The following is a 26,759-nucleotide window of genomic DNA, read 5'->3' on the forward strand; positions in this document are numbered from 1 at the left end:
CTTTGCTTAGAATGACATTAAACAAATTTTTTGTCTATGGACATGCCACCCTGAATGTGCTCGATCTCATCTGATCTCTAAAGTTAAGCAGAGTTTGGGCCTGGTTAATACTTGGATGGGAGACAACCTAGGAATACTAGGTGCTGTAGGCATATTTAAAAAAAATAAATAATAAATTTTAAAAAAATCCCTATGGGCAGTCAAAGAAAAGACCACAGAAGAAAGGAAAAAGCTATATATTTTAGCATTCTTTGACAGTGCTTTTCTCCCGCTTTCTGAACAAGGGGGTACACATTTTCATTTATCCTACGTCCTACAAATTATGTACAGAGTTCCCAAAACTTACAGTGTTTCAATTTACAATTTTTTTTTACTTTCCAGTGCTGTGAAAGCAATACACATTCAACAGAAACCGTACTTCGAATTTTGAGAATTCTGATGTTTTCCAGAACTAGAGATAAAAAGTTTGATACTCTCTCATGATGCTGAGCAGCAGCAGCAAGCTAAGCTACCACTTCCAGTCAGCCTAGCGATCATGAGGGTACTGAATAATACATCAATTCACTTCAAGTACTCATCTACATACTTAAACATACTATTTTACGGTTCACTGAAAAAACATTAGTGAAGTAAATGTGCTGTACATATGCAAACACCTGATGAAATGTCTTCTTTTTTTGCAATGTCTACTTCACTCAAATTATTCATATCTACTTTTAAAAATGTTGAAAATCAAAAAGTTCAAGTGTTTTTCTAACACATGCATTTAAGTGAAATACTCTTCTATTTTCTTAAAAATATCTTTTTAAACATTTTTCAAAGAAAAAAATCTTTGATCCTCTGAACTAAAAACTCTACAAAGGAATATGCCAATATCTGCTGTTCATTAATTATTTGTTTATTACATAACACTGGTCATCTCTACTTAATACTCACTTATAAACCCATATATCTGGTGACAAAATGTTATCTCTGAATAATTTTAAATGTCATTTTATTAGGTTTTACAATTGTATTTCTAATAACAAATTTGGCAAAAAGAAATTCAAGTACCACAGAAATGCAAAAAAACAGAAAGTAAAGGCCCTTAATATCTCACTCTTACATAGTGTATATCCACAAAATACAGAATAAGTAAAACAAGCAAGCAGTAGGCTCAAAATTTTAAAATCAAAAATATAAAATCTAAGAAATTTGAACAAAGAAGACTACTGTGTTATAATCTTGCTTTCTTAAAATAAGCCAAACATTAACTCGCTAAAGCTATCATTTCTAATCAGATTTCTAATTTAAATTTAAAAAATGAGTATTATTTTGTTCAAAACTATACAAAAAAAAATGTAAATCTTTCTATAAATATTGTTTCTTATTAACTGAAAAATTCTGAAAAGCCAATAGTAGGAATGTTACTATAGAAGTTTAGAGGGCTTTAAAGATTTAAATTAATTTCCAAGTCTGCTAAACCCATTTGACATAATAAATACATAAGTTATTGTATAAAAACAGTCTATTCCACCTCCCATCCCCACCTCACTCCCTTACCCGCCTGGCTCCTCTTGCGTCTCAGAGAAGGCTGGGGTCTTGACCAAGTGAATGTCTAGCTATAATCCAACATTAGCTTAATGAAGTCCTGGCAACTTTTAGGCATTACAGCTTTTTTCGAAAAGAGAGGAACCACAGGCAAAATTGTGCTAACAACAGAGCTCTTTATAAAAAGTACTCAGGAATCCTTTTTGCTGCATGTTGATTTTAAGCAACCATTATGATTTCCAACATTTTATTGCATTGTGATGACCATCCTAAAAGGAAAATGTAGTCTTAATATCATTCAGCAACAAAAATTAAATTATATTTATTAAGAAGCTGGGTTAATTAATATGTTGAGACTCCTTGGTTACTGCTACATAATCCCTTAATCTGGTACTTCAATAAATTCTTGTAAACTATATGTGTTATAAATTGTTAAAGATTAACTTTTTGGCTCACCTTTTAGCCTTAAAAATAAAACTCTAAAAATATTGCTCATTTATATCAACTTAAAATGTTACATAATGAAGATTTATCATCTTAGTGACTTATGTCAAAGAAGACACTGACTAAATATACATATTATATATTATGGATTAACAACCTCTATAGAAGATGAAGCCATTTTAGTTGGCATGAAGTAAATGTGGCATAACTTGGAGTAAATGCGGCATGACTTAAAGTAAACGTGGCCTTACTAAAAGATTACCTCCAAAATTAATTAATAAAACAAGATCACTTGTCTCTATTCTTATTTCTAAATACCTTTCCCTTGAAATGTTTCAGCAAAGTTCTGAGGACACTATTAACTGTTCATGTTAGCTACCAGAAAAATTTGTACCCACTGTAGCAAAAAACAACTACAACTGATTTTTAAAAAAACAAACTTTAATTCACCTTTAGAACCACGTTCCTTTTAGGTATTGCCACACATTCCATTCCAACTTTAAGATTACACACATAAAGGGGAAATGAGATGTGAGGTACCATTAGCATTCTTTACCAGTTCCCTCTCACTCATTAATGCTGAGTTGGACGGCAGGCAAACAAAAGACATTTACATACTCGATAGGCTGAATGACCTCTAATTGAAAGAAAGCTGCCAACCTTTGCCTGGCCTACATATTAAAAATGTTATAAAATGTTCACTTCATTGGATGCCCTTTCATATAATTTTAATTTTTTTATCATGTAAATGTATTATTTTGAACTAGCTGTATTTTTTAAGTTATTAATTTAAAACTATTTTATCCAAATCAAACATTATTTAGGAATTCAAAATTTAGTATTAGTATTATAAATTATGGAGGCAGAATTAATTTAATAAAAAATTTTGAATTGATTTACACGAATAAAAGAACAAAAAAACTAATCAAAAATAAGTTTCACAAGTCATAGTTCCATTAAAAATTAAGCAAATTTTAGTAATAAAATTAAAGATTTTAAAACTATGCATTATTTAGCTAATTTATTTTGAGACCTGAGAATAGACATCATTTGTTATAAAAATCATCATATAGGAATAAAAACATAAATTTAAAATTTCTCCTTAGATTTAGTATAACCATTATGCTCAAGACAGCAATGTGTGTTGTTATTATTATACTTCACTAAAATGTATGACTACTTCTTGGATTAGTTCTCTAAAAAAAACTTCAATCAGGCATAGCTACAATCTGTCTTTGTATCATTCAATTTGAATCTAATTCTGCAGTCACATACAGTAAACATTAACTAAAGCCATGAGGCAGCTGATCACAGGCACAATATTCTATATTCTATAACTGCATTAAATTATCCTTTCAACCTGCCTAAATAGGCACAGAGTAGAAAGACCATACACTAAGAAGAGCAGTAGGAGAAAAAAAAAAAAAGAGCAGTAGGCACAGCAGTAACAGAGTGAAAAAAATCACAAGGAACTTGATCTCCCTAATTGTATTTAAAATAGCATAAGAACTATGTGATAGCAAAGAAAGTGCTGGGGTTTCTATTGCTTCTTTGCTCTTTAAGCAACTGCTGACAGAACTATTCTAATTGTGTGACAGTCATGGTTAATAGTATTATAACTATCGGCAGTCAATTTTATCAACTATGTAGTGATAGTCTGTAATTTCGAAACATAGTTAAAAATAAATTGGACATGTATATAGTACTACAGGTCCTCAAACCTTTATATGAAACCCTTTTAACCAAATATGTTTTAAATTCTGATACTCCGGACATTAAGAAAGTATCATATGCAGAATCTGAGGAAGCTCCCAGTAATTAAATCTACTAATATTTCTTCAGAAAAAAGTATGAATATTCATACTATAAGTAACTTTATATCAATATTTTTAATGCTATTTTAAGTGTCGAAATTTTATAAGCGATTGTAATACTAATACTAATATTCAACTAGCATTTTCAGATCTTTAATTGTATTTAATCATTATAACACCTTAGGAACCAGAGGCTTAACAGAGTTAAGTAAACATCCCACACATTTAATAAGAACGTAAGAGCAGATCTCCTTCACTTAAGAAATGCATAACTAAATCCATTAAAGAAAATAAAAACCCACCAGTCTACACTGACATAAACAAATAAATGAATAAAAATAAATGAGGAAGAAGGGAAGTTCTTCCTTATGGTAGAATGACAATTAATGCAGAAGAAATATTAGATTAAGGGAAAAAATAACCATTTGACAAGAATCATCAGTGAATGCTGATACTACTCCAGTGAGAAAGAGGATATTCACATAGTCTCAAATATCTCTTCACAGGCAGGTTGCTTTTAAATCACAATGGGAAAATAGTAACTTTATCTGATAGATATCACCTTTACCAAGTGATAAAAGTTAGCATCAACAGTAAAGAGGCAAATTGACATCATGTGCCCCTGATATGATGCACTGACAAAAACCCAATATTACTTCTGTGATATTTCTGCTAAAAATGCCTTGTCTGACTCTAAGCAGGAGGAAACATCAAATAAATTCAAATTAAAGGACAGTTTACACAATAATTGATATAGACTCTTCAAATATGTCAAGGTCATAAAAGACAAAGATTGAGGAACTGTCACATAACTAAATGTAATGCATGATCTTGGAGTAGTCTCCTGGACAAGAAAAAATCTTTTTCTTTGACTATAAATGACATTATTAGAACAATTAATGATAGTTGAAGGTCTCTAAATTAGAAAATGGTGTCATATCAGTGTTGCTTTCCTAATTTTGAGAATCGCATGGTGGTGATGTAAGAAAATGTCTTCGTTTTTTAGGATATACTTAGGGGTAAATGGGTATCATGTCTACAATTTATTCTCAAATGTTTCAGGAAAAGATAATATAAACTTATAGAGAAAATGATAACACAAAGATGGTAAAATGTTAACAGTTGGGGAAGCTAGGAATTCTTTCACAAATATAAAGGAATTCTTTCTACATTCTTGCAACTTTTTATAAATCTAAAATAATTTCAAAATTAAAAGTTTCAAAAAATGTTATTGTCATTAACAGTGAGGCTCATTAATCCAGAAAGACTCCATGTCAGCAGAGTACCCGAGGAACTATTTCATGGTAGGATAAAATAGAATAACAGCATATGAGGGTACAACTGTTGAGAGTGAAGGATGTTTAATGAATACTTTCAAGCAACATTTCAAACTCTGCACTAGTTATGGATAAATGGCAACTATGCGTAAAGTAAAAAGGACTGGCTTAGTGGGAACTAGAGATGCAAGAGCTTTTACTGAACACAAAAGTTTAGCTAGACAAATACTAAGTCAAACTTATCAAACTGTCTGGGAGCATCTTAACAACTAACTAGTAGTTATGGAACCAAGTGGACAAGCATTTAATGTCTCAGGCCTAAAGGTCCTAAATGGAGCTTCTGTACCCTCCTGAAGGAAGACACAGATTTACTACTATTCTTTGGAATGCGTGGAGCACAAATGGCAAATAAGACTAAGAACTCAAGGCTTTATATATTATTTTCAAGATAAAAAAAAATACCTTAAAAAGGAAGGAAATTCTGACATATGCTACAACATAGATGAACCCTGAGGACATTATGCTAACTGAAATAAGCTAGTCACAAAAAGACAAATACTGTATGCTTCCAATTATATGAAGTACTTAGAGTAGTCAAAATAGTAGACAAAAAGTCTACAGTGATGGTTGCCAGGGGTTAGGAAGAGGGAGGAAGGAGAATTATTGTTTACTGGGTATAGAGTGTAATTTCAGTTGGTTTTGGTTTTACAAGATGAAAAGAGTTATGGAGACAGATGGTGTTGATGGTTATACAACTTTATTTAATATACCTGAACTGTTAATGGTTAAGATGGTAAATTTTATGTAATGTGTGCTTTACCACAATAAAAAGATAACTGAGGGAAGAGGATAGGAGGATATACTGATTTAAGAAGACCAATACAATAAGCAGTCAAAAATAGTATATATCAGAGTAACAGTGTTTATGAGAAAATAAGATCAGTTTGATGTATCAATTAACTCCTCAAAGACTTTATGTATATAATGCAGATGTCTTGGTCTGATACAGGTATGGTAACAGTTTTATATCTCTTGCTGACAGGAAAAAAAATGGTAATTTAAAGGAAATCCTCTCAACTTGACAAACATTTCAGTCTTCTATAAAATATTTCAAACTTTTGATAACTTATTAGAAGCCAACTTGCATATAAAATATACCAAATACTTTTTTCTCCAGACAATTTTCAACAACATTGCATGGCTTTTTCAGTAATTCCACCTCAGTGAATCCTGCTTGGCTGAAATCCTAAGGTTGTTTGGTGAGCAGTATATGTATGCAGTGACCTAACAGACTATATAAACCATGATGAAATATCATTTTGAGACTAGAAATAATTACTGCATCTTGGAGTCTGAGGTCTTTTTTAAAACTGAGAATTAGGGAAAAGTCACCTGACTAAATTAAAAATTTTAAACAGAAAATATAAGCTGCAAGTCAGCTCACACCTGTTTACCACATATTGGGTCACTGTGGCCTGGCCACATGACTGCTCTTCTAAAGAATATCTCCAGTCTACAGCCATGCCACCCTGAACACGCCCAATCCTGTCTGACCTCAGAAGCTGAGCAGGGTCAAAACTGGTTAGTACTTGGATGGGAGACCACCCAGGAATACCAGGAGTTGTAGGCAAAAAGTAAAAATAAAAAAAAGAATACCTCCATAATCAGGTCAATTCCATTAGCCCAACCTCAAGAGAACTGTGAGCTCTACTCCATGCCTGTCCAACCATAATTACATATCCATTGCCCAAATTATTGCTATCTCTTTCTGTTACTGACTATAAGCATTCTATATAACTTACTTCAAATTTGGATTTTTTTAACCCTGTCAGCAGTTGAGCATGCATCATTGTATTTATGGTCTTGTCAAATGTTAGCACCACAATTCATACTTAATACCCTAATACATGAAAATGTCTTGAAATGAAATATGGTTAAGAGTAGGGACTTTCAGAAATCAAGAAGACCTTGGTCTGAACTCCAGTTCTGCCATTTTCTAGGTATATGGCTTTGGGTGATATATTTAACCTATGTACACCTCAGTTTCCTTACCTATGAAGGTCTGCCCATCTATTTCAGCAAAGCTGATGTAGGATCATAAGAAATGTTAAAAACTTAGCAGTTTGCCTGTCACAAGGAGATATTTAATAAATAATTCAATAAGTAATTATTATTTAAAGTATATACCATTAGACAAAGTACTTAATCTTTGTTTTCCCAATTCTAAAATAGAAAAAAGACCTACCTTTCAGCTACTGTTTCTAGAGAAAAGTATATGTAAAAACACTCTGCATTACACTTGACACACAGTAGGCATTCATAAAGGGGGATGTAACTGATATTAAACAATAGCTATTTTACTTTATTACTTGAAATAGCATCTAATATAGTCCTCTGTATTCAAGTACTATTTTGTTAATGCCACATATTTTTTGGTAAATATTTTATAAACAGGATCTTTAAATAATAATGAAATATTCATTAGCTGCAGAAATCCACTACTTCTCCAACACAATTCTCAAGGTAATTACTGATGATATTACTAAGTTGAATCTCACAGGAATCTCGCCAAACACCTTCATTAGATGCCATCTTCTAAACAACAAATTTCCTAATTAGTGACCTAAATAAGTAAAATCAACTGAAAAGATTTCAGGAATCAGCTCACTTAAGTGACAGAATGATAAATGCAACAAACAGTAATTTTAGTCTGATATTGTCACTTATTTAATTGTTCAGAGTTCTCGTTTCAAATATAATTCTTTGCTTTAAATAATAGCCCCACAACTTTCCAATATAAAAACAACTGTTTAAAAATATCCAAATTCACAAGTGTGCAAGAGCTTACACAAAGAACGTTATGCCTCTTTAGAGCCTACACCAGTACAGAGATCAAAGTCAAAAGCAACAAGGCCAGATCAAGCTGGAACAGTTTGGGTGGAGAGCAACAGACAACACAAGAAAAAATTAAGTAAATTATTTTTTCTCTCTCTTCTCTCAGACTTTTCCCAAGTCTGTCCCTTTACCTTTTGCTACCATTATTCTTTCCTACATCCGTAACACATCTTGTGAAAGATTGTGAAAGATGACCACTAAAATAGACAACTAGGATGACAAAAGTATTCCAGTTAATGCTATGTATGCCCATACACTAACTGCAGAGAACAAGTTCTAACTTGAACTTATTCCGAATACATTAAATAAATATACATACACAGGCACTGATATTAGTCTTTTGTTTACTTATTTGATGCTCCCCCAACTTTTACAAGCTTAAAAACCAAAAAACCAGAGTCTTAGAAATTTTTAAGTTAAAATAATAGGTAAGGCTCTAAACAAAAGCTAAAAATGTCTGGGTTCCCATGTTCAGGTATTTTAAGCAGTTGATATTAATCACCTATTGACCATGACAAGAAAAACATCTATTACGACATGTTAGCAGAAGAATGTTTTATGCATTTCAGATTAACTGCCCCTAAATGATACTTTTCACTACCCAAATAGGACACTTCCTCTACTTGGAATTTCAGTGATTAAAAGATAACTTGTCTATATAAGCAGCAGAAAAGAGTAGTAGTTAAGAGCATGGGCTGCCTGTGTCTATTATTACAGCTCTGCCTTTGTCTATATCTCAGCTCTATTAGCTATGTTGCCTGGGGCAAGTTTCTTAATTCCTCTGTGCCTAAAATACCTCATCTGTAAATGCGGATAACTGTATCTACCTTATATTATTATTATGAATTAATATGTGTACAACACTAAGAATAGTTCCAGGTGGATTAAATTACTTAAACATTAAAAAAAAAAAAAAAAACCTACAGGCCTATGTACTTTCTTTTACCTCTGGCATAGTAGCCAGCAACTTTCACGATGGTGGGCACTTTATCCTCCCAGATCTCTAAATAATGAGCAGAGAACCCCTGCTAGTCTTCAATGGACATATAGCATGAACAAGAAATAATCACTGCTTTTTTCAAATAATCTATCCTATCCAACTGATTCACTTCCATAAACCATGCTATAACACAATGGCTTTTTTAATTTCATCTATTTTCAGTTAATGAATTTAATATATTTTCATTAACAGGGTGATATAAGATATAAGGCCTATCAGCTGCTTAGTGTATAAATCTAAGTTGACTTAGTTCAAATCTAAGATTACTATTTTGCTTTTAAAAGAGAGATTTAGCAACAAGGATTAGTAAAATTGAATTTCCCATAAACCTAAGAAAATGGATTTAAAAAATAATTCCTAGATAAGAGCTGGATAAAGGGAAAGGTTGGTGCTAAGGCTAAACTAAATTTATAGATCATCTTTCTTCATAACATTTCATCAAGCTAACACATTGGTTTAGCCAAAGGAAAAAATAAGGAAATGTCCCAGAAAAGTTATCTTTCACAAAAAACTTTGTTTCAATAGTAACATGAATAATTTTATCTCTTGACATCATTTGGCTATTTTTAATCTTGCCTTTCTTGTCATCACAATATGGCCCTTTGTGTACTAACTAAATATAAAAAGTTACTCTTCACACTAGACTGGCCCCTAGGGGTTCCAAACACTAACAACAGATGGAAACATTAAAAACTTATCCTCAACAAAATATGTCATCATCAATCTTCTGATCTAACTTGTGCTCCTTCCCTAAACTGAAGTTTTAAATCTCCGATGAAAATTTTTATTAGCCATCAACATACGAATACTACCCATAAAACCTAACACGTACGTTGTCATTTACAGCAAAAAAAGAGACCATAATTAAGACATAGTTCAAACTGGGTAATTATTCATGAATATTAAAATGCCAATAACATGTTCATATGTCTAAAATATTCCAAATATTTTATACCTTCACACTAACACTGTATAGATTACATTAATGCTTTGCTTTGGAGTTATAGAGGCCTGACCCTGAATCCGAGGTCTCCCTTTTACCCAGTTAACTCATCTGTAAAATAACGTAAGCCTGTTTAGAGGTTAATGACATAACAGAGTAAATATGTAAGGCATTTATGATTATATTTATGATTATATCTCTTCCCTTATCCCTCAATATCTAGATTAATTGTAGCCACTGTCAAATATATAAAGTATCTTAAATCTAACCTATTTTAAAACATTTGTTTTTCTGAATGTTTAATTCTTTTGAAGTTAAAAGCACATTAAAAATTGAGCAAGACAGAGGTCAGCAGATGCAGTCACAAGTAGTAGGGGCCACATTGTGTAGGGTATTTTAAATGATTATGACTTTTATTCTGAGTGAGATGGGGGTACTGGAGAATTTTAAGAAGAGAAATGTCATCATCTGACTTATGTTTGAAAAGGGTGACCAAGGACACTATATAGAAATGCAACTGTTAATAAAACAGAGGTGTTAGAGGAAACAAAGACTACTAAAAAATTACAAGTTAAAGAAGATGGTCGCTTTTAAATTATGTGGTAGCAGTGTAGGTGCTAAGGAGTTAGACTCTAGACAAATTTTGAAGATGGAGCCAAAAGTTTTTGCTATCAGACTGAATGTGAATGGGGGGGAGGGGAGGAGGAGGAGAAGAGGAGGAGGAGGAAGAAGACGAAGAGGAGGAAGAAGAGGAAGAGGAGGAAGGAGGGAGGAGGAGGAAGAGGAGGAAGAGGAGGAAGAAGAGGAAGAGGAGGAAGAGGAGGAAGAAGAGGAAGAGGAGGAAGAGGAGGAGGAAGAAGAGGAAGAGGAGGAAGAGGAGGAAGAGGAGGGAGGAGGGAGGAGGAGGAGGAGGGAGGAGGAGGAGGAGGAGGAGAAGAAGAAGAAGAAGAAGGAGGAGGAGGAGGAGGAGGAGGAGAAAGGAAGGAAGAAGAAGAAGAAGGGAGGAGGAGGAGGAGAAGGAGGAGGAGGAGGAGGAGAAGGAGGAGAAGGAGGAGGAGGAGGAGAAGGAGGAGAAGGAGGAGGAGAAGAAGAACAAGAAGAAGAAGAACAAGAAGAAGAAAAGAGACACGGATACCTTTGATTTTGGACCTGAACAACTGGAATAAGGACTGCCATTTGCTGAGCTGGGCAAGACTATGAGAGGAACAGGCTTGTATAGAAGGTCAGGAGTTCAGTTTCAACAGTTAAATTCGAGATGATTATCAGATATCTAAGTGGAGATGCTCAAAACACAGCTGGCTATCCACACAACTAGATTTTAAAGTAAAAGATTTGGGATGAAAATAAATTTGAAACTTGTCAGCCTCTAGAAGCTATTTTTAAAGCCATGAGACTGGATGAGATAGATCACCAAAGGAGTAAGTGCAGGCAAATAAGAAAAGGTCCAAAGACTGAGTCCTGGGACAACAAACCACTTAAGGTGAGGGACACAAGGAAGAACTATCAAAGGAGATGAGAGGTAAGAGGAAAATCAAGAGTGTGGTTATCTTAACAGACAAATGAAGAAAGTGTTTCAAGCAGTTTTTGACCAAATTGGGTCATGCTGCTAATAGGTCAAGAGGAGTGAAACTCAGAAATAAATCAAAACACAAAAAACATATGCACTAAAGTATTCAATATGGCACTGTTTATTAAGAAAAGAAAAATAAGACAAGCTAAATCTCTCCTAATAGGAATTAAGTAAATAATAAACACACTTAATGGAATATTATTATTGTGACATGTTAAAAGTTTGAAATATAATTAATCAATATTATATAATCACACACAAAAATATATATACATTTTAAAACATGTTAGAAGTAAATAAACCAAAATAAAACATAGTGTTGGAGTGATGGGCTTATTAGTATTTTTTTTCTTTACTTTTCAAATAAAACAAAACTACAAAATCAAAGTTTTCCCTAAAAGGTTGGCCTGAAATGCCTATTAAAATTATATAGTTTTGTTCACAGACTATTCTTATCTATAAAAGCAAAGAAAGATCAATAATAAAAAAAGTCAACTATTTTCTTATTTAAGGAAAAGGAGGGTTTTGTCTATGGCCATGCTACCCTGAACAAGCCCAATCCTATCTGATATCGGAAGCTGAACAAGCCCAATCCCATCTGATCTCGGAAGCTAAGCAGGATCCGACCTGGTTAGTACTTGGATAGGAGATCACCTACGAAGACCAGGTGCCGTAGGTGTAAAAAATAAAAATAAAAAGGATTGTAAGCTGACGAGGTCCTTACAAGGTCCTTACAAGGGTTGCCTCGCCTAAAAATATACATATTAAAAAAAAATTAAAAACTATAACAAAAAAATAGAAAAGGAGAGTTTAGATTATTGCTCAAATTATATATAAATTCTTTCATGGTTATGTCATTTGTATAGATCACATTTTGCTCTAAATCATCTTATTTTGCACTGAATTTGCTGGGACAGAATGAAGGCATATTATCATGTATATATTTGACACTAAGATTATAAGAAGAAACTACTGTCTTGAAAGATAAACAGGAAAATCTTCTGGCTTTAACAAACTGAAATTTGTCAACTTACATCTGCATCTAACCTTCCAGATATAGATATGGAAATGACAGAAATAAATATGTGCGTCTATGATGCTTCTATTCCCCTTAACACCCAACTCAATCTAAAACTACTATGGCAAATACCCTTGGCACGTTCCATAATTCTTCCATCAAACCCACAGTCAATACATTTAAGGTGAGAATGATTATATGAATTTGGTATTATAGCTTAACAATTTGCATTTTCAGTGTTTCTTAACATTCTCAAGACAAGGTTAATAGTTAGGGTTGGACACTGAGACTCTAGACATGTATGTAAACTTTTCCATTCGTTCTTTTGGAAATAATTCTCTTAACATCTCATTGCAATGTAATTTGAAATATAACAAAGACTCTTAAAGGCACTAGTCATAGTAGAATAATTGTGACTTAAGTCTACCATTTCCTTATTATGGAATGTTTATAGAATTTTTTAAAAGAATTTACTGAGTAGATGGCATAGTATTTCAAAGAAACAGGATAACAGACCCATTTGAAGGAGATAAAGGACTGCCCTTTGTATAAATAAAATGTACTCAGAATAAATCCTGAGAAAAATATATATGAAGAGTCAGTGAGAATATATTCAACAAGTTTTAAACATATTCAAGTATTTTTGCCCCTATAAAAATATGTACATTTTAATAAGTAGTTTTATTATAATATAGCACCATAGAAAAGCGTGTTTCAAAGTTACACCTATACATGTGTGTACACATGTGTATATAATCATTTTATATGTATATATAGTATATATATAGTATCACTTTAAAATATGTATGTGGAATAGGGTTTAAAAGAAAATAAAGTATTAAGAGTTCTTACATTTGGGTAAGATTCTGAATCTTTTCATTTTCCTTCTTGTTTGCTTTATTTTTGTGAAATAAGCATGTACATTTTTCTTAAACTTGTATTTTAGAGTAGTTTTCGCTTTACAAAAAATATGTCAAGATAGTACAGAGGATTTCCTGTATGCCCCTCCTCACTGAGTTTCCCCATTATTAACATCTTACATTACTACGGTACATTTGTTACAACTAATGAACCAATACTGGTACTTCACTATTAAGCAAACTCCATTGTTTATTCGTATTTCACTAATTTTATCCTAATGTCCTTTTTCTTTTCCCAGACATCATTTAGCACACCACATTGTATTTAGTAATCATGTTTCTTTAGACTCCTCTGTGCTATAACAGTTTCTCATACTTTCCTTGTCCTTGACAGTTTTGAGGAATACTAGTCAGGTATTTTGTAGAATGTCTTTAATTTTGAAACTGGTATTTTTCTCCTGGTTAGTGAGACTAAAGCTGTGAGTTTTATAGAGGGAAACCACAGAGATGAAGTGTCATTCTCTCACATCATATCAGTAATACTATCAACATGACTAATTAATGATTGTATTAATCTTGATTACTTGAGGTAGTTTCCCAGATTTCTCCACTGTAAAGTTACATTTTCTCCTCTGTACAGTTTTTGAAATAAGAAAAATGTAAGTATTTAAATTTTTCCTAACTTTTAATTTCATGACAATTTTAAATGGATAATACAGTCACACGATCCAAAATTCAAAAGGTTCATAAGGCACTGAAAAGTCTCCCTTAGTCCCATCTCTCGGCTTCTAAGTTCCATTGCCCAATGAACCAATATTAATGGATTTCTTAATTTTTATGTAGGGTTCAAACATGATAAGCATATACTAAGAAGTCAGTCTGGTTCAAGTAATATTTGCATAGTGATTTAGGAATACCTTAACTATATAAGTTCCTATAAAGAAAAAATTATATTCTTCCAAAATATTTCTATCTCTTCTCTCCTCTCCTGTACACATGCAAACACATTTTGTGTCTTTTATATAAGAAAAAGTAAGTCACACCAAGAAATATGGTAGAATTCAAATAGTGTCCAAATTACTTATTGATCCATTCCAGCATTCCCAAAATAGCATATTTCACAAGCACTAAACCAGTGGTTCCAACAGGAGTTACCTATTAGTATCACCTGAGCAGTCTTCTAATATTCACATATCACAACCCCACAGGACCTAATAAATCATTTCATTCTTTAGGGTTGGAGCCAGGTCAGGCATATCTATATTGAAAAAGTCCCCCAGATGATTCTGATATAAATCTCTCATTAAGACTAGAGGCTCTAAACTAACTGTATACATCACTGGTTCTCAAACTTTAAAGTACATTAGAATAACGCTTTTTGAACTACTGGCCAACAACAAATAAATCAGTACCTTTCAAAGACCTTCATAAAACCCCCACAGTTATGGAAGATGTTTCCAAGAATAGCATTCATGACAAATATGTGTTGGTTCAACAAATATCATTCAAAAGACATTTATTATGACTGTGGTCTCAAAGTATACAATTCAAACTGGTACTATTAGAAACTCCTAGAAACTTGTTAGAAATGCAGTTTTCAAGCCCCACCCTAAGACCTTCAGAATCAGAGAAATTCAAGAAGTGAGGCCCAGCAAACCTGTGTTTCAACAAGCCCTCCAAATGACTCTGATGCATCTTAAAATTTGAGAACCACTGGAATATGGCATATCCCTTGATCTCTGCTAAGAGGGTACACAAAACCCACTTTCCTTCAAAAAGTTTATAAATATGGGGAAATAAAATGCCTAGATAAAAAACAGATAACACTTCTATAGATAATTACTGAATGAGAAACACTGTGTTAAATTCCTCTAAAATTCAATGGAAGAGAAGTATGTATTAAAGACTAAGGGAAATTCAATCAAGAATGTAAAAGAAAGGGCTGTAAACTGGTTGAGGTTCCTAAGTTAAAAAATATTCTAAAAGTTATATATGAAAAAGTTATTTAAAAGTTTTCATGTTAAGAAAATTGACATATCCAAATAAGTATTGATAAAGCTCCTTTCGCTATCATTTGCCTCTTTGTAACAAACATTTTTAAATACTACCATTGGACTTTTACTTGCTTGGCCAGCAATATTAACATATAAAGTTTACTATAGCTTTTATTTGCCATATTTTCTATATGTACTACATCTTTGTACATATCTATATCTTTCTTTTGTTATATTCACATATAACCACAGCTGACTAAAAAGACTCACTATGTTTCTTCACCTTATCTTATACAGGTTGCTTGATAGGCAGGAAGGGAGCAAGAAAGAGAGGAAAGGAAGAGTGGGTCCTTAAAAAGTAGCACTACAGAAATTACATAGTCGCCACAAAGACCCCACTCTGACAACTACCTCAAAAAAGGAAATTTCTTTAGAGAAGTTTATGGATGACCCTTCAGCTCATTTAGATGTCCCAACTGGAACAAATAAGATTTATTTTTCTTACTTCCACATAGGTCATATTTGCATCCTCAGAAGCATAATTTATTGTGCTACTACAGTGCTAAATATGAAAGGATGCAAAATTATCACATCTTTCAAGATGATATTATTCCTCACTGATAGACTGTGAAATTCCTTGGTAACACCCTATAATTCTTTAGTTAATGAAATTCCTTTCTGGGTCCATCAGATGCACTACTCAAAAAACATCCTGCATGTTTTATTGTAATATAAACATAAAAATGCAAAAAGGAAAGAGCAACACCCAGCAAACTATCAGTAAAGTAATTCAAAAATGAATTTACAAAAGCTAGGGTAGGCACAGGAAAAATTAATGTAATTATCAAAATTTAAAGGATAGAAAATTTCTCATTTTTTAGCAACTGACATCTGATCAAAAATACTCTACAAAACTGTGTTGTAAGGATTCTATAAAAGAGCTATTCCTTAGATGTCTTAAACCTTTTTTTTTTTTTGAGAAAAAAAATCACAATTGCCTAATCCTGTCAACTACTACAACTGTGAAACAAGAAACCAAAATGTAGAAAACCAATTCATGGTTTATTAAACTAGGATTACCACATGCTAAATCGTATCCGAATCATATCTACAAGAGCACAACAGAAATTCCCAAAATATTCCTACTAGTTTATTTAGGACTAGTACATTGATAAAAATCATTTTATTTCACGTATGCCATAACAAAATTTATTTTCAGTTTATCTCTAAGAAATAAATAAAACTAACAAAAACATTTTTAAGTTATTCCTGTAGGTTTAGTCATAAGTTCAAGTATAACAATCAAAACCCTCTTCAACAATACATGTACTATAAAATAAAACTTAAGTAATCAGTTATTTTACCAGGTTTTCAGAACAAAAATGGTTAAGGCAATAAAAATAAGTACATCATTAGTAGCAAATTTAAATGCCGTAAGTATGTCAAGTAAGTATGTAACCGGGATCAAATGTATGGCAGGTGAAGGAAACTGGACTTTGGGTGGTAATCATACAACAGAATATATAGATGTCAAAATATAATGTACACCTGAAAATTATACAATTGGATTAACCAATGTTACTCCAATAAACTTAATTAAAAAAATAAAAATAAAATAGAGTAAAAAAGAAATGCAAATCAAAACCACAATGAGATACCACTTCACAGCCATTAGAATGGCTATAATAAATAATATTTTTTAAATAATACAGAAAATGAGTGTTAGCAAGGCTCTGGAGAAACTGGAACCACGTAAATTACTGGTAGGAATGTAAAATAGCATAGACACTGTGGAAAACAATTTGGTGGTTCCTCAAAAACCTAAACAGAGAATTATCATAAGGTTTGGTAATATACTCCTAGGCATATATACATAGAAACTGAAAGCAGGGAATGGAACAGATAATTATAAACCAATGTTCACTGCAGCATTGTTCACTTTAGCCATAATGTGGAAACAACTCAGGTGTCCAGCAGATAAATGGCTAAACAAAATGTAGAATATACATACAATGGAATATTATTCAGCCTTAAAAGCAATGAAATTCTGACACATGCTACAACATGGATAAACCTTAAAGACACTCTGCTAAGCAAAATGAGCCAGTAATAAAAGAACAAATATTGTATGATTCCACTTACATGAAATACCTAGAGTAGGTAAATTCGTAGAGACAGAAAGTAGATTAGAAGTTACTAGGGGCTGAGAAGAGAGGAGAACTGGGAGTTATTGCTTAATGGTTACAGAGTTTCTGTCTGGTATGATAAAAACATTTGGTGATGGTTGTATCACATTATGAATGTAATTAATGCCACTGAATTATACATATGAAAATAGTTAAAATGGCAAATTTTGTTATATATGTTTTACGATAATTTTTAAAAGTTAATATACCAAAACTATTCAATTATACACTTTTAAATTAGGTGAGTTGTGTGATATTTGAATTATATCTCAATAAAGCTGTTTAAAAAATTTACCAACCTAAAGTTAAAATGATATCAATTAGATCTCACTGATTTAGAATGTAGAATAAATGGGTCAAAGGCTGAGCTGAACTTGACCTTGGCATTATTTACTATAAAATTAAAATGAAAGACATAATTGTAGAGAAGTCTTACTAAACAAAACTTCTAACTATTTAATAAGGTCTATTCTATGGTCCTCTCCAACTCAAATTCTAAGATTTCAACTATTTTAAAAGCACCCTTTATATTTATAGATTATTCTTATATTTTCATTAAAGCACATCCCTGAAGAGCTTCTATTAACAACACTTTTATGGTCCAAATTCAATATAATCAAGATATATTTGCAAAACAATTTACATTTCTTTCAAAGTAATGCTTTTACAATTTCAGAGTACCCGACAGTTTTCTCCAACCTAAGCTAAATTCAAAGTATTATATTCTCAGTAACAACAAAATATATATCATTTAAAAAGTGCTATTCATTTACTAGTAACTAAGTATACCACTGGCTTTTCTCATATCATAAGCAAAAGTGCTGTAAGTACTATAAGCATCACACAGGCCTACCTCCCTACTTTACAAATGAGGATGTTGAGAACAAAAGACATGAATTGCCCAAAGTAAACAGCTAATGGTACCACTGGCAAGAAATTCAAATCTTTCTAGCTTTTGATTCTGGTTGCCTGCTTGACTCAGAAATCATCTAATTTTAGGAATAATTAAAGCCAAAGACTGGGAGAGGAGTAGCAATAAGAGAAAACCAATAAGAGAAAAGACAATCTAGGGAGATTTAAAACAAAACAAAACAGGAGGGAGGTAGATGGGGCAAAAGGGGTCAAATATGTGGTGACAGAAAGAAATCTAACTATGGGCGATGAATATACAATGCAATATATATATGCCTTACTATTGAATTGTACACCTGAAACTTACTGGATTTCATTAACTAATGTCACCATAATAAAAACAAATTAATTAAAAATAAATAAAATGTGGCATATTAAAAAAAATATAAAATAAAACAAAACAAAACAAAATCTATTTAGAAAAGAGGGAATGGAGAAGATATAGAACCAAGAGAATGCAAAGTCACTAAAATCAGAAAAAGAGAATTTTAAAGATAAGGTGATCAAAACTGTCAAATTCAGTAAAAAAGTCAGAGAACAAGATTGAAAAGTGACTGGATTTGTAAATTAGAAAGTCACTGCTGACCTAATACTATACATCACACTAAAGGACAAGTAAAGAATTGAGGATAAGAAACTCAAAAAGTGTTCACTGTTCTTTCGAGAAGGCTTTCAGAGAATAAAGATATAAAAGGAGGGTAGAGATTTGCTAGAAGATGCCACAGGAACATAGTCTCTTTTCCTGTGCTGCAGAATACCTATAGGAATTTCTCATCCTGAAAGACAGACTGAGAGAAGAAATAATACAATGCTAAGGGTTCGCAAAATACCCTTGCTTCAAATGGCATGAGAACTAATTCACTTTCAGAAAGAGATATAGGCTATTGGCGTGGCTAGGGGAGGAGGTGCAGCACTGCTTATCTTAGTGTCCATCAACATTTAAAAAAGAACTTCGCACAAAGAAAACATGAATTAATGTTTGTTGACTGGATATTTTAGTTCTCTTTCCATATGTTATCTATCATATTTTGGCCCCCACCATTCCAGCTGCTCCTACGGGTGCATATTGGAATAGAAACTGGCTCTGGTCAAACACTTACTGTATTAAGTAAAATTAAGAGCAAGCAAATAAATGTTTTCGAATCATTCTGATAAGGCAATATGTTCTAAAATGTTCATTATTTATTTACAGGCTTATTTCTAACATCATATACACTATCCATAAATTGTATATGTATTGTTGTAATCCAGTCGTTTTAGCTGTCACCTCCTCCTCACAGACTCCCCTCCCCCCCTCCAAAAAAAAAAGTTAAAAAATCAAGTCTATTGCATTTCAAATTCTACCAACATCATCTTCATTGCTTCTGGGAGGGATTCGCAGACTAGATCATTTAACGAGAAGGGGGAAATAGTTTGGTAATATGACTGTCTCTTCAACAAGTGTAAGTGCTATGCAAAATGGTCAAAAACCATGAATTCCTAGATATCATAGCACTCATAATTTTATTTCCAGCAAACATCAATCAAATCAGAATACAATTCTTCTTTGGTGGATAGAAATTTAATATATTCAATTATCCACCTAGAAGACTCTGTGGAATATTAATTTGTAACTAAAACCAAAACAATGCTATTTAGCCTAATGTAAATTGTTTAGCACTAATTCTTTTATTTATATTTGATAAAATTCTCATCCAAATTTACTAAAAGTGAAACCACCTCTTTCTACTAACAGGTAATTATTCTTTATGGCAAGAAAAAATGAAAAATAAAATGGCCAAAATAAAAGTACATGCTAAATGAATATAAATATCATTGGGTGAGGTGAAGCACTTTTCATTAAATAACATATTATCTTTAAGACCAAAAAAAGGCAAGGAAAATAACTGTGCAAATTTTAAGAAAGAAAAAGGTTTTGGGTAAAGTATGAAATAAGAAATGTCTGGTACCAACGTTAACTAAATAAAAGATCAAGAATAGGTTAAAATTAGCACAAAAAGAAAAAAAGTAAAACCTCACAGAAGGAATCTTAGGTCCTGCAATTCTCAAACTTTAGGATACATAAGATATATTGGGGATGTATATTTAAAATGCAGATTCCCAAGCTCACTGTCCAAATATTCAGATTAAGTGGGTCTGGGTGATGCCCAGAAATCTGCATTTCAAACATAATCTAGACTAATCCCATATGACTATTGAGAAAACTATGTTAAGTAAGCTATTTGCCCAGAATAACATAGTATCCAGAATCTCGTTAACTCAAGGCAGTTGTTTTCCTACTATACCACTTAAATTTCTTTATTATAGTTGAAGAAACTGTGACAAAGAAAGAATGAATTCCTAATACATCACATGAGTAAGGGAGCAATCTTAGACTACTTCCTGGCTCCAATTCCTTTATACTATTCATTTAGAATTTCTTAAACATCCTCTATGGGCAGAATAATATGGCAGATTATAAAACAATTTAAGAACAAACTCTGTCCTCTAGAGGCAATAATCAGTTGGAAAGACAAGGGAAATACATAAAACTAATATTCAACAGCATGGCAATATATGAGAAAGTGCCAAAATAAGTGGTTTGGCCAGTTACAAAATTAACCAATTTACACTGACTTCACTCTATACCTTTTATATAGTTAGAATTTACTAGAATTTCTTCTCTTTCACTGTTAAGAAAGTTCACCTTTAATGAAGGAAAGCTGTTGTCTTCGTGTGGAATAAATCTTTCTCACCACATTTCACATACACCCCAACACCAATGGCACTACCATCATATCACCCCACAGGTCAGGATAGCTTTTGTAGAGACCAAAGTTATTTGTTTTATGCAAAGGTCTAATTAAGAGTTTGACTCTGTTCAAATGATGAAGAGAAGCTCCCCTCCTGAACTATCTTCCTTATCATATGTGGTAGATTAAAGGTCCCAATTCTTCTTTCCCCAGCAGTAGTATCATGCATCCATGTAATACCATAGCTTCATTATAGGAAAAGTGTACTTTGCTTCCCCTTGTCTTTGGGGTTGGCCACCAGAATGTTAGAGCACCAGGATCTGAAAATGGCTGGTGAGATTGGGCTTATCCTCTCGTACTTTAGTCACTGCCATGAGACAAGCTTCCCCCAAAAGAGATGTTACCCTTCCCCTCCAGCCTGGGACCCAGAATGAGACGAGTAGAATAAGTGCTTATTGTTGTATGCCATAATGATTTTGTGGTTGCCAATTATTATGAAGCAAAAGCTGACTGAACCACTATATTTAAGAAATCCAAACAATCAAGACTGATTAAATAAAGCAGTGGTTCTCAAACCTGCCTGAGAGAGAATCTTTTGGGTTTTAAACATATCTATCTATCTATCTATCCATCCATCCATCCATCCATCCATCCATCCATCCATCCATCCATCCATCTATCTATCTCCCAGAGAGAGCCATTGAGTACATCTAGACTGTGGGGCCGGAAATATGCATAGTATCAAGAACCAAAGGTGATCCTGCTGTGGTCCCCATGTCTTGAAAAGCACTAAAATAAAAATTACTGAATTTCCAGTTCCTTAACAATATTCATTAACTGTTCAAGAACACTAACTAAATAGATGAATCTTGCTTTTGAATGTGTGTTCCTGATGAAGTATATGTAAAACTGAAATCTAATCAGGTGGACACTGACCAGGCAGAATCAACTGACATTGACACCAGCTCAGCCATGGACACATCTGAGCCAGACAAAGAGGATTATGATGTGATGAAAAGACCGTGAGTTCCTTCCAAGTGTCCTGAAGACCCTTCAAGGTGTGGCTCCCAACAATGAGGTCACTCAAAATGCAATGGGCTCCCTAGCCACTCAGGCCACCAAGGATGGTGTGAGGGTCAAGAGTGAGTCTCCCCAGAATGTGCCACCCTGGCATGCAGATTAGTTTGAGCTGAAATCATATAAAGCCCAATTCAAGAAGTTTGTTACCTCCCCCTTACCTGCCTAAAGAGATTCAGATAGAGAAACCTGCTTCCAGAAGGGAACCTTAGCATATTCACCTTAGTCCAAATGAATTGCCTACCTCCCTCCTTAGACCAAAATGACATATATCCCTCATTTTGCCTGTCTTTGGAATTTTCATACTTGTGTGAATTTGCTGTGCACATGTATTAAAATTTGGTTTTCTTCTGTTAATCTGCTGTATGTTATTTAAATTATTCCACCAGCAAGAACTAAAAGGGTGAAGTGAAAGTTTTCTGTCCATGACCATGGCAAGAAGGACAAGAAGGAGAAGGACAAGAACTAAGACTGGAGGTAAGGGCTAGGTAGCTACGTCTGCTCAGGGGAGTGCATAGCGTGGGGTGGGATGTAGTTAGATGTTTTATTTGTAACCATTACAATCTAAATAAAACTTGTCAACTTTTTTTTTTATTTGAGAAGCTAACCCCTTAAATAAGTATGACATTGTATTGTACCCTTTTATTAAAATTAAGAATTCATTTATAAACCAAACAAGCACAACATATTTTTATAAATTCTAATTTTTTGCATACCAATTGTTCTTAGAATTGAGGAATCCAAGAACTAGACAGAGTAAGTGCAAAAGAGGGATTCAAAAGAAATAAAGGATTTAACCATGACCCCAGAGGGGTGTCATATCAGTCTTCTAGTATTTTTTTCCTTTCAGCTGCACTATTTACATCTGTTTGGTTACATCACTGTATATACGTACCCCATATCTACACAGGCCCTCTTTTGTCCACCCTGCACTTAATGAATCTGCACTAGCAACTCCAATATTAAGCAATCAGTTTTAAACATTTAGAACCATGGCATTTGCATAACCAGTGTGGTACAAAGATCCTGTCACATATTTCTGCCTCTTTTCAAAGGCTAATTTGGTGAAGGCACTACTCTATCTCATGTTCCCAATTAGATAAGTTGCTTTTATCATTAATGTTGTAGGTAAGGATGCAGGCTATAACCCTGGCTCCACGATTTACTGACTGCTGAGTTAGTTATTTAAATCTCTGTACTTCATTCATCCTCCTTGTTAAAGAAGTACAATTTAACCTTGAATATAGAATTGTCATGGGGACCAAATGAGAAAATACACGTAACTACTGGAATAGCTGCAGGCGCAAAGCAAGCACTCAATAAATACTGCTACTACTATTATTATTATTGTTATTGCTCTGAAATCCAGCATCACAAATTTTGGCATCTGGTGCTATGTAAATACTTAAGAAAAAAGAAGACTAAACAATTTTTAAACAATGATTCTTTTAACCTATTCCTTTTAAGCCATAGAATTCTTTTATTTACCAAATAGAAATTAAGTTTATTTTAAGATGAATGTTCTTTCTCTTACTTTTATCAGTTCTGATCACAAAAAGATAAGTCTGTCAAACTATAAATGAGAATCTACATTCGACAAAGGTCAAAAATAATAAAGAACAATGAAAAGTCTATGCTTTGAGATTTCTGCTCCTATAACTGCTTAAGCTTACAGCCTTTTATTCTCTTCACATTTTACAGGAACCACATGGCTTATAGCTACAGAATTTAAATAACTAACACAATATAAATAAATCTAGTGAAAAATCATTTTTATTCCAAAAGAAATTGTGATGATTAAGAATAGTAAAATGTTTCCAAATATATTTAATTCAGAAGTTCAAATTATTTTAACACAACTATAGATTTATCATAGACATAATAGACATTAATCAAAAATATCAAAAACACAAAAGGAAACTTCAAATTTTCTGTATTTTCCAATGCTGACTTTTTAAATAGCAATAAGCAACGTGTCTAACATAGCAATGAGAAATTTATCGAATGTGAAAAGTACGTACTTATAAAAATTAAAAACTAGAAAATCTGTCATGTCCTTCACTCGTTTTAAAATACATCATCTACTTGGCTATCTTAAGCCAAATTTAAGAATTATATGTCCAATCCACTCCTGAAAATTTCTAAAAGCAAATCATCAAAAGACTGCTTGAAAAATAATTGCAAAAGGAACAGGAGTTTTTTTTCCTAAGGTGTCTGAAAACTAAAAAGAAAATATTCTAAGGAAACCATGATTACCATTTCTCTTTAAGCTTTAGTAAAATGACAAAGAACTTTCAGGACTCAAATCTCTTAGAAGTCTGATGTGAGGTCAAAGTTGTCTCAATGACAAGACAGCCAATGAATGCCAGATGACTAAATGTAAAGTGGTCGAAAATACTTTTAAACCCAACAGTAAATCCAAAAGCATATAAAATACCAGTGTCCAGGTTGAAAAGATGGTAACATAATCACTAAAATACTTTCGAACAAAATATTAATGATAATAATACTTAACAGTATTATTCAATGTATCAAGAATTTCACAGTTCTAGCTTTCTCAACATTTTATTCAACTCAATCACATTTTTGAATAATAAAAGAAACATGGATTCCCAAAGAGTGATCTAAATCTAAAAATAAGGTTCGAGTGTGTTCCATAGTTGATGTTCTTTTTACTGTAAGCCAAATCCACTTCTTTATGTTTAAAAAAGAAATCTACAGGTCTGTTTCCAAAGATCTCATAATAGACCCTTTTCAATGGTGATTAAAATATTATTTTTAATCTTGGCATTACCTCAGAGCTAAAAATGTCAAGATACCACACCCAATATGTCTTTTCCCCCCCTGTGGGGGTGTGGGGGAGTGGGGAATATAGGAGTGGGGATTCGAAACTACACAAACACATGAAAGGTTATTTCCCTGGAAGGATCGGGAAAGAAACGCAGGTACACACAGTCGCGGTTCCCTTCACAGTGATCAGGGGGACGAATCGAAGGGCGATCGCAGGCCTTGGCCTCTGCGGGCTCCCTCCCTCGCCACCCACAAGAGAAGTGGCCCGGACGCGCCGGCCGGGGCTACTCACCGGCTGCAGTGCTGACCAGCAGGACTGTCCATAGTAGCGAGGGCACCCGCCAGGGCTGCTGCAGCGAGAAAGTCATCCCTGGGCCAGCCAAGAAGCAGGAGAGCAGAGAAAAGAAATATGGAAAGTAAACACAGGCGGAGAAACACGGCTGGGAGGCTAGTCTTCTCTCTCGTCTGACTTACCCAGCCCGTATTACAATGCAGTTTGAAAGGACAAATGGCAGATGAGAGGACCTAGCTGCAGAGCTTTCATTCCGCTGCAGAAATTCCCTTCATTTCTCTCCCTCGCGGCTGGGGCGGGTTCATTCGTGTAGAATGGGGTGCATTAGCGCTCCAAACTAAAGGCATGTCCGTGGGGAGAAGCAGGGAGACAAGAAGAGAGCCCCGCAGTTATTTCCCTCGTAGTTTCACAATATCAAAAAAATATCCCGGTCTGGGAGAAAACATATCCAGGGTGCAGAAAGGTGGAGAGAGGGGATTCAACTGGGGGGCCGAGGATCACAAGTTCCCGACTACTGGGAAGGGCTAAGTCGGGCGCGAGGCGGCGGCGGCGGCGGCGCCGGGCGGCCCAACTCACATCTCCCGTGGCTCCGGGAGGGCAGGATTCCTTTTTAAGTTTCGCTTCGGTGCTTCCTTCACTCCGATTTCGAGAACAACAAATCCTCTTCCTCGACTGGATAGAAAAAGGTACCTGTCTCCATGGACAAACCCACAGCCTTCACGCCTTCTCGGAACAATCCTGCGAGGGTCGGGCCGGAGGGCTGAGTGGCGGTGGGAAGCCGGAGTGGGGAGAGCAAGGGTCGGCAGGCTGGGCCCGTGCTCCCGAGGCGGCGGCCGGAGGGGAGGTGCCAGGAGTCTCCCCTTTTTAGCCCTCCAGGAGCGCTCCCCTCTTCTATTGCTGCTGTTCGATCTCGCCTGAGGTAAATTTCACCATGAAAGCCTCGTCTTCTCCCATCAATGGCTCCTGTGAGCGAATCACAACCCCCCGAGGAAGCCGCCGCCGCCACCGCCTCGTTCTCCCGCAGCTCTGGGCTCCGGGCGGAGCTCGGGAGTCGCAGGCCGAGGGCGGGGGGGCGGCGGGAGGGCGGATGTAGGTGGCTGGGGAGGGGGGTGGGCAGCGAGGTGGCGAGACACTCAGCACCCCTCCGGGAAGCACTTCCAGTGGCTCCGAGCAGACCCAGACACAAAGGGGGGAGTCGCCGCAGCTGCCAGTCTGCGGCGCTCCCGGTCACTGAAGTCGCCCCGCCTCCGCCACCGCCTCCGCCTCCTCCTCAGTCTCCGGCTCTTCCCGGCTCTGTCTGTCTCAGGCCTGTGCTGCAGCGCGGACGGCGGCGGCCGCGACGGCGGCGACGGCGGCGACCGCGGCGGAGGCGGCGGCGCGACAAGGCTCGCACTGCGCTTGCGCGCTCGCGGCCCCGCCCGGCCC

At 34.7% G+C, this 26,759-nt stretch overlaps 1 protein-coding gene and 1 pseudogene across 3 annotated transcripts in view; one reads left to right on the plus strand and one right to left on the minus strand.

Annotated features, from left to right (window-relative positions):
* The window catches only part of BMPR2 (bone morphogenetic protein receptor type 2), a 134,004-nt gene extending 108,038 nt beyond the window's left edge, over positions 1-25,966 (minus strand). Inside the window, exons 1-2 of one of the 3 annotated variants that reach the window (XM_036237964.1) lie at positions 25,517-25,640; positions 25,335-25,412 (exon numbers count right to left, since the gene is read on the minus strand). In XM_036237964.1, coding sequence (XP_036093857.1) covers positions 25,335-25,410 — 76 coding nt within the window. In that variant the 5' untranslated portion in view covers positions 25,411-25,412; positions 25,517-25,640. Of the gene's footprint in view, positions 1-25,334 lie in introns of all 3 variants that reach the window. The other 2 variants (XM_016161950.2, XM_036237965.1) reach the window with 2 other exon arrangements.
* On the plus strand, positions 33-152 carry LOC118614156 (annotated as a pseudogene).
* Positions 25,967-26,759: the final 793 nt, after the last annotated feature.

This window comes from Rousettus aegyptiacus, unplaced genomic scaffold (assembly GCF_014176215.1).
Source record: "Rousettus aegyptiacus isolate mRouAeg1 unplaced genomic scaffold, mRouAeg1.p scaffold_m13_p_2, whole genome shotgun sequence".
Taxonomy (NCBI): domain Eukaryota; kingdom Metazoa; phylum Chordata; class Mammalia; order Chiroptera; family Pteropodidae; genus Rousettus; species Rousettus aegyptiacus.